Raw genomic sequence first — 9,876 nt, 5'->3', positions numbered from 1 at the left:
AAAAAAAAAAAAAAGAAAAATTTTATCAATCACGAAAAATTCGAAATTCTTCTTCAATCATCTAATTCGTTTATCCTTCGATCTATATTCGTTCTTGTTCATACGCGTCTCTATAAGTTAAATTAGTCGCTCGTTCACTTCCTGTTGGCGCACATGCCCTTTAGTTTCGTATGTATATACAGAGCACCGAGTATTGATAGAGGAAAAGGGGATTCTCTTCTGTAACCGCTTGGCCAAGTATACTTGATCGGTTCATTTGCCGCTGGCGAGGGTGCAGTCACCCTGTGGCCACCCTTGGCAATCCTAGTCTAACCTGCACTTGCTTCTTCCGCTGTTCGAGACTCTCCTGTCTAGCAATTAAAGACAGCACTTGGGCGGTTCGAGCTAAAGACAGCCATACCCGCTATTGACACGTACAAGGGAACATATACGTGTATACATGTACACAGGCGTATGGTGTATTCAGGGCAGATTCGAGAACCGGAAGAGAAGAGATTTAAAGACTGTCTTTCTTGCTGCTAGTTCGATGGATGCGTTAAAGTAGACTCGACCCGATATCAAAGAGACATCAGTAGTGGTGAATATCGTATAAAAGCCGAACGATAGCTTTCTTCCGGCCATCGATTCGCTTTTGTAGTGTAAAATAATTGAATCCACGACGATCGGAATGAAAAACGACGATCGGAATCAAAAGCGAAGATAATTTTTATCGTCCAAGTATCATTTATTATATTATGGATCGAAGGCAATATAACAGCAATTTGTAAGAACGAACGATGATTTTTATCGATCAACGTTTCACGCGAATCTAAAACTATCATATGGACGAAATTTCCCTGAACAGATAATCCGTGAAATGAATTGAAATCGAGGTTTATCCGTTTCTGTTAATTTATCCTAATTCGTACGGTGATTAATAATTCACACGTTTCCAGAAATCCATGAACCGTGTGGGATGGAAAATGTTGCAACAATATGCGGATACACTGCGATAAGTAAACATTACACGATTTCTGCGTACGTGAGTCCGAACCGAAAACTAGTCATTACGTATATTGATACGGTTTATACGTATGCTAATGCCCAAATACCTATAATTATGCGAAGATTTTGGTATGCTGCTGTTCCTGATGGTATTAACCATCCACTGCCGAACATTTAATGAACTACATTGTGTTAGAAATCATCGGTATCAGTTGGGTAAAGTTTCGCGATTCCTACCGAACCTTTATTATGCATAAAATTATTCGTGATTTCATCGATACAATTGTACATGCTTCTGATGCACGGATTACACGTGAAAAGGACGAAAATAAATATATATATATATATATACATACTCGTCGAACCATTGTGAAAGTAAATTAATCGATGAATGGAATATTATTATGAAATACGAATAAAAATATTTCTCTTATTTTCCCTAACAATTTTACGATATTTCTCGAAATAAACGATAAAATGTTTGTTCTACTAGCATTTCCCTACATATTATTGAATAAAATAACGGAAAAATGACGACGCAAGGCGCATTTCATCATCCATTAAGCTCGTTACTTTGTACCATTTGTTAAAATGATTTATAAAATACCAATACATTACAATAAAATATAACGTTGAGATTGATTTATATATATATAACATTCGCGATTATCAATAGAAAAATGTTTCTACCCAACGACTCGCATTAATATTCGTCTCGAAATATATTTTAAAAAATAAATCGTCACTCACCACTCTGTCTCCAGGATGTTTCACGAAGCAATTCAATTCCGCTGTTTGGCCAACAATGGCGGTGACATTTCGTGGGCCGATGTCGTCGAAATCCGGTTTATTCAAAAGTCTCGTCGGCTTACTTCCAGCGACCACACTCGCCAGACTCGATCCACCTGAAAAAAAAATATGAAAAATTAAAGAAACTGTTCACTTTATAAATTTTTCCATTTTTCGAAATCGTAGAAAAACTTCGTAAATATTTCGAAGGAGCGAACGCGAACGTTAAAATTTTGTCGCGAGAAATGCATAAATAACCAGAGAGATCTATTCTTATTTAACAAGGCGTCACAGCAACAGAACAGCCAGAATATTTCTCGCAAAGTCAAAGTAAGTTGAATGAATATGGAAACTCTTCGAGCTTTACGTTCAAACGAGGTTAGACGATGCAGGTGCTTTTGCAACATCAAAAGTTCTATCTCTCGAGTAGGTTAGTTGTTACCACCTTGCTTTCCAACGAACAAGACGTGCACGAACAACATGCGCACGCGCACACGAACGATTCTAATAAGCACTTGATTAAAGATGAACTTTCGACGATACTAATGCGTCATGCTATTGTAATATGATCTTGGTACGCAATCACGGTTAATATTTGTGAAATATCGTGTTAGTTGTGCCACAACAACCTACATCGTCTTCTTTGATCCACCGTTAATGCAAATAGTTCGCCAACTAATAATTTCGAGAATGCCAGGCTCTTCCATGGCACGCTTCTATGTCTATTTTCACATCTAATTTCGCTGACCTTCGATTCAAGCGTGTAACCGAATTAAATTACGGATTCAGCTATCGACTTACCTATGAAAACGATGAAATAGAATAGTTGAGACGAAAAATTAACTATTTTTGCTACGGAAACACTTGTTACGCACCACACGTGTCGACTTCACGGACGCCATTTTGAAATTCAAACTCATGCTTGTGGTTTTTCTTATTCGTTTGTTTTCCTTTTCCGCGTGACGTCGCCACCAGTCGCGATGACGATACGTATTGTGTTTATACTTTATATTTATACTTTATAACGAAGCAGTTTATACATGGTTTACATACACGTGTATATACGTACCACGTGTGATTTTGTTCAAATATTCATTATACGCATACATATACTATTTCATCGTAACGATATTTCATTCAAATGAAATTTCGATGAAAACAAATGACTACGATTATATTTATAGAACTATATATATATATATAATAATCGAGCGGAATAGAATAATTTTTATTCGATATTTTTTGCCCCTTTTAATTTACCATTAAAATATATCCTTTCGATGGTAACACATTTATAAAACGATACACGCGAGAACGAGCATGTTCCTAATTTTGTGAACGATTCAACGATTTCCGAGGACCCAAATGGGTAATTATTATCTTTCCGCCGAATTGAGTTACACTCGACCAGATTTGTATGAATCACTCGATTCATACCATTAACCAGGATTTCGTCGATCGTAGAAACGAGAGAGTCGTCATTAACATAATCCCACGAGACTGGGTGGAAATGGTAGAAAAACGGTATTGCGTTGAACGAGGCTTGAATCGTTGTGGGGGTTCGATGCGGGATACGCGTGGGACGCAGATGGAAGACAGAGAGGTGGTGCTCGATAAAATTTCCCATTGTATTCAGAGGGAGAATAGGATTTCAGTGGGGCAGAAATTGAAATTGTTACAAGGTACACGGCGAAACTGTGGAAATCGCTCAACGATATCCAGACGATATCGATATGCATTTCCGTAGGAACGGGACGAAGGGATTGGCAACCGATAACGAAGCGTCGACGAGTTGTCGTGAAATTAATTTACCGTCTCTCTCTCCCTCTCGTCACGGTCACGACCGTGTTCGTTACTTTCGGAAAGGTCTATTTAATGGAGTTCTATCCCAGACTAATCGAAAAAATGGAAAATCCGTAAGCGTCCGACAAAAAAGAAACACCGTCGATGGAACCGTCTGCTGCCATCGAGTATCGCGAGAAAAAAATTTCAATAGCTGCATAAGTGGAAATGGGCGAGAGAAGAGGCGACTACCAATCGAATTCCTGTATCTCTAGAAAATACTTCTTGGAGGAAGATTGTCGATATATCATAAGAGTTGAGCACGGACTATCCATATCTTAAAAATTCTGGAAATTTCAGTTTTACCTATCTCTCTTTTATCGATCTCTGTCGCTATCCGTCTCCCCCCTTCGATCGTTTTCCCATTCTCGATTTTAAAAGATGAACGGATAAACACACACACACATACACACAGATACATGCACGCGCGTACGCGCGCGTTTCTTTCGGAGAACGATGGTCGATCTCCTCAAGGTACGAAGTCACGGTTATAAAAGAGCGAAGAAGCGACTCGGTACGCGAAAATATTCTTTACACGTTATTCCGTGTGTGTTTATTCAAATTTATTCAAATTCAAATTTATGTGCGCAGTATCTGCAGCGAAGCACGCGTATGAATGCCGTCGATTTAAATAAGCCTTTACGGCCAGGAAAATCTACTAGAATTTTTTTCAAACATCTCACATTCCTCGAAATTCCTTTCTCCCCTCCGCGAAACACGATAAACAAAAGGATCGTACTTTTAACAAAAAGGGACCGGAGTCCACCGCAATCTCTACCACCAGTTTGGTGATTCTCCAAAATTTCGTACGTTCCAGTCACAGCACGTACGTTCAGTTATTTGATCTACCCCTTAGATTCGATTTGGCCGAAAAAGCACGAGCAGCGATACCTTTCGACCCGTTTTCTATCGTTTTACCTCGTCCGTGAATTTATAGTCGTCCCGGAAATGAACGGGAAGAATGAAAACGGGGGAAAAAGAGAAAAGGGGGAAGGAAGCAAAGGAAGAAAGAAAGAAAGAAAGAAAGAAAGAGAAAAAAAAGGCAGAGAAGGCGCTCCGGTGCAATCAAAGGAACAAACGGAAAGCTTCGTGCTGCGTCGCGTGGTGAAACGAGAGAGGAAGAAGAAAAGAAAGGAAAAAAAAAAAAAAGAAAAAAAAAGCGCAGTGAAATTATGGTGTAATACCAGTCGGCGTAATACGTATTCCGCGCCGACACGCAAAGCGAACCCTTAAATTCGTCGGTTCCTTCACCGTCGGTGGCTTCGTTGCCTTGTAATTTCGGCGGAATGCATCGCAGAAAGATAAGGAAATCGTAATTGAACCTTTGAACAATGCTCGCCTGCAATCTGACGTAAAGGAAGGGAAATTGACAAAAGCTACAGCTTCACGAAACTCTCATCGTTTCTTCCGAACGACATAAACTAATCCACGATCGTTGCAACTTTCGTGCACGGGAACACGAACTGTATAATCGTAACTAGAGGGAGAGGGAAGGGGGAACAAAATTCACTCAACCCACGCGTTTTTCCTTTCTTTCCCCGTTTAACAATCCTTTCACGGCGAATATCTGGGAACACGAGGAGCACGATCGCTCGAGCACATTTTCGCAAAATCTACCCCATTGTGATCCACTTCTTCTGTTTCACGACAGAATTTTCCGACCGGCTCCCAGCAGTTTTCCATTCGTGCCGATAGCTCGCCTTTCCGACTCGATGTCGATTCTTTCCTAGTGGATCGTATCGTTGATTTCGGCATTGAATTCACTTCGAGCATCGGCCGGCTCTCCCCTTTCAACCGTTTCGTCCTTCCATGACGGGATTTTCCACCGATCTCGGCAACAAGCTCGAACCCTCCTGTTTATACGATTGCCGGCCTCTACCTTCGCCTCGTTTCCCTCTCCTTGGGAAAGAGAATTTCCGATTCGCCGACATAATCTTGAAACCCGAGTGTGCAGTCGATCATCCCTCAAACGCGTCACGAATAAACTTTTTACGCAAAAGTCTGTCCGGTTAAATGTTTTAATAAACCGAAGAGCGAAGAACGAGCGAAGAAAGGGAGCAAGGGGGAATTTCATACGAATATTTCACCATTATCGCCGCGCGATTCGTTAATTGATCGAATTAAAATTAACGGTCGAGCAAATGGAATCGGAATAATTAAATATCGGCCGCGTTTAACTAATTCAACGAGAGTTACGAGAGAAGAAATGAACGAACTTGTTTCCCCTTTTTTTCTAATCAAGAATGTCCGTACTTCTTCGTAATACCGGGAATGGAAAATTCACCTCGTCCTTGGCGAGAACGAAGAAGGAAGAACAAGAAGAAGAAGAACTCGATTAAAATATTCAACAGCATCGCGTCGTATGGACAATTCAATTGTCTTAATTTTGTCTATCTACTCTTTGCTATCGAATGTGATTCCGAAATTAAAGCTATTTCACACTCTACGATACACCTGTTTCTTCTCCCTCCCTCCCTCTCTCTTTCTCCAAAAATTTTGCAATTTCGAATCTCAAAAACGTTCTCGTTTATAAATATAATACATTAAATAACACCATTAAACTGTTTCCATTCCTTTCAAAAAAAAAAAAAAAATTGTTCAATAGGATTAAGAAATAAATATCGAGAAGCTGATTACCCAATAGCGAGGGGGGATCATTTGCACGGGGACAACAGTTCGCACACGGCGCAAGCAAGCAAACAGCCGAAATTAATCCATAAAGTATCCAACAGCCGGCACACGGCTACGTTATCCAATCGTAGAGTTAACTCCGGTGCAAGCATACCCGTTTCCACAAATCAGGGCCACTACTATCCGAGCTTCGTTTCAATAATCATCCCGGAAACTGCTAAATAACTCAATAGTTTCGGCCAGGCTTGGCCGGGCAGATTGCACGGGATAGTCGGGATTCACTCGTTGTGCAAAGTTGAACTCCTGGCCGGGTTCAACCGGGGGAAAATCGCGATAACACCGGGGAGGAAGCCGGGGTTACTCGTTACGGGTCTCAGCCCTTATGCTTCCTACGGGGCCGGAATATGGGCATATTCTATTAGCAGGATGGTTTACACGGTTGCCCAACCTCGTAAATAGAGTCGGTAAACAGATTCGCGTACCAGCACATCGCGGGAGACCGTGGTAACTTGGCAACCGGTTCGTCCGCCAATTTCATCAGCGGCGTATCAACGATGCATCCTGGTGAACGAGGGTAAGACGGTACAACGGAACCTCCATCCATTCGTCTTCTCTTCTTCCCCCTACGGTGACAAATTCTTTCTCGATATCACGTTTCGACAGAACGTGTCGTCCTCCCGCTCTCGATTTTCGTTGTATCCAACGGGGGAAAGGGAAATGATGCTCTCCTGTTTTTTCGAAAGTCTTTAGCCGGAAAGATCTTCGTTCAGAGTCGAAACAGATTCGAGAATACGTAACAGGGATACGAGACGACTTCCACTCGAGACGAGAATGTTTAATAGAATAAACGCGATACACATACGCGGCAATTATTTGAAATATCCGAGTGGCGTTTTATTATTCCGGAGATCGGACTTGGGAGAGATTAAAATGCAGCAGCTGGAACCGGAGGGATTCGTTCGAGAGTCGAAAGTTCGCTTAATAATTGCGCGTTCCTTGCCGGGGATAAAACCGGTCATCGGAACGAAGAGGAGGAGGAGGAGGAGAAGGAGGAGGAAAAGCGCATTAATCACTGGGATTGTCTTTAACCGAGCAGATTACTCTCCAACTTTCTGTTAATTACGCGGTCTCCGCCATCCTCCTACTTTTTCACCGTGAAAATACGCACGCTCGTATCTGTCAACACCGCGATTACGATTTATTCGCGTTTATTAACGAAATTTCAACGAAATAATTCAATTAAATAAGCACAGATAAGAGCTTAAGAATCTAGAAATTACGCGACATCGTATAATATAATAATCGTTGGTCCATTCTTCTTTCTTCTTCTGATATTATAGCAAGTGTTACAAGGTCACGTTGCGTCAGCAACGTTGAATATTTATCCTAAATGGAACAGGTGAGAGGAAATTATCGTGTCGTTAATGATATTCCAAACGTGTTCAACTCGTATCGATGATCAAACTTGCCGCGTTAAGAGTAACCGAGTTTGTGTAACGCAAGTAACATCGCTAATGCATACGATATCACGAGTGCAGATTAAACTTTTCGAAGACCATTAGCGGTGCTTTGGAGGAACCAGGGTATCTGAGACCGAGTCAACGGTTAAATTCACGGATGTCCGGGATCTCGCGAGGATGTTCGAAACGACAGTATAAGTACATCCTCTTGGGATTCGAACGTGAATATATTTGTCCTCTTCGTTACAAGATTCGAATAGCTCGTAATATATATGTATAAATCCTTTGAAAGGATTAGAAAAATTACAAATATCCCGATTTTTCTTCCACCTCCCTCCTTTATTACAAAATTTGCAATACGTGAATACAAATTTGTTACGCGCACGTATTCTCTCTATAACGTTGAATAAATAACGGGAGTACGATTGCATTGTGCATTTTCCGCGCATTCATCACGTTTGCCTCGTAAAATTTGCACAGTTCATCAAAATCGTACTACCATTCGAAAACACCGGTAACAAATTCTTTGTGATATCGGTACGCAGGTAACAAAATATCTCCGATATTTGTTTTTCGTCGATGGAACGAAACAGGATGGAACTGTATCGTTCGGTTAACGCAAATCGAATCACTCGATTCGAAATCGAGCATGAATCGACTGGAGGAAATTGAAACCAGCAAAGTTGCGTATAACACCGGCAGGGTTACACAATTTATCGCGTGCAGAGAGAGAGAGAGAAAGAGAGAGAGAGGAAACGACGCGGCGACACGTTCTCGTTATATTCGTAACACCCAGCGAAAGCTTCCCTTCGTTCTTTCGCGACACGAACGTTCGAAACACGATGGACGAGCAAGATGATTGTTACGAGTTTCTCTGTTTTCCACTCCCAACGGATCCATCCCAGTCTCATGCAAATTAAGCGTTTATTTAATCGCGTTACGGGAAACAAGGTTTTCACCGGATATCCCCGAATGAATAATCGATGAAACTTGCAACGAAAGCATCCGCAATTTTCATTCTGCCGGAGAATTTCGCCCGGTAAACAGGGACGTGCTTTTCCAAACTGGGAGAAAACTCCGTGAAAACGGAGGGGATGTTTGTTCCGTGAAACGGTAAGTGACGGGAGATCGGCGAAGCAAGAAAAGTTGCAGCCATCGAACCGACTTATTACCAATTTATCATGGGTGGTGGAAATTAGAACAAGAAGCTTTGGCCGGAATCGGTGTTCCAAAAGTTTCCCCTTCGCGCCGGTTGAATAAGGAAAACGGCCAGTGCACCTACGTTGGCCCGCTTACAAAACTTCCACCAACGCTTCTCTCCACCGACTATTACACTCCGATGAAACATGACGACTGCTCCTCTCCCCGGCCAGACACGGGTCATTTGTTATTTACCGACCATTACGCTTCCACGTGATCGAAATCTCCGCTTGCTTTTTCGAAGAGATCGCGCGCTCCGATCGATCTCGAGGATACTTTTCCATTCCCTTATCGATCGTATCGTTCGTTAAAATATATATCCTCCGTACGGACGACAACAAGTATCTCTACTTGTGCTGTTTTTTTCTCCATTCGTTCCACTTTGTATCTATCTGTCGAAGCGATCGTACGAATCAACGCTGTTGGTTCGTTATTTCCAACGAACTGAAAACGAGCCCGATTAAAATGACGATCGAATATGAATCCGTCCACGCGGCGGGATCTTTATGTATTCAAGCGCATTAATCCGAATGAATTATTAAATGCGGCCACGCCGGACGGTCTCGCGCGGAGCCACGAATAAACGGCCATGAATATCCGCCCCCTCTCGAGAAGTCGGCCACGCCAAACAAAGCCTATTTAGGGACGAGTCGAAACGGCCGCGAATCCGGAACGTGGAATGCCTCTTCTCGCTTTTGCCCGTCCATAATTCGCCGATTCGAAACCGATTCTTCCGCCCGGCCACCCCTCGCCATCGAGAACTCGAGTACCAACGGATAATCAAAGTTCCAAGGGAACCGTAGACACTCGAGAAAATGAACTTTGGAAGCCGGTGTAAGATCTCGAGTATAACCTCGTACCCCGGACTTACTTCCATTCTTCCCCCATCTCTCTATCTTTTCTCCTCCTTTATTTTTTTCCTTCTCCTCCTTTCTTTTCCAACTCTCTCTCTCTCTCTCTCTCTCTCTCT

At 42.1% G+C, this 9,876-nt stretch overlaps 1 protein-coding gene across 8 annotated transcripts in view; it reads right to left on the bottom strand.

Annotated features, from left to right (window-relative positions):
* LOC102674514 (basement membrane-specific heparan sulfate proteoglycan core protein-like) overlaps window positions 1-9,876 on the bottom strand; it is a 126,848-nt gene that overhangs the window by 72,664 nt on the left and 44,308 nt on the right. For 6 of the 8 annotated variants that reach the window (XM_031515194.1, XM_006609554.2, XM_031515198.1 and 3 more), the window contains one exon: window positions 1,735-1,889. In XM_031515194.1, the coding sequence (XP_031371054.1) occupies window positions 1,735-1,889 (155 nt within the window). Of the gene's footprint in view, window positions 1-1,734; window positions 1,890-2,140; window positions 2,545-9,876 lie in introns of those variants that run through there. The other 2 variants (XM_031515196.1, XM_006609556.2) reach the window with 2 other exon arrangements.

The sequence above is a fragment of the Apis dorsata genome, unplaced genomic scaffold (genome assembly GCF_000469605.1).
Source record: "Apis dorsata unplaced genomic scaffold, Apis dorsata 1.3 scaffold_58, whole genome shotgun sequence".
Lineage (NCBI taxonomy): Eukaryota > Metazoa > Arthropoda > Insecta > Hymenoptera > Apidae > Apis > Apis dorsata.
This window is presented reverse-complemented; position numbering and strand designations above follow the sequence as displayed.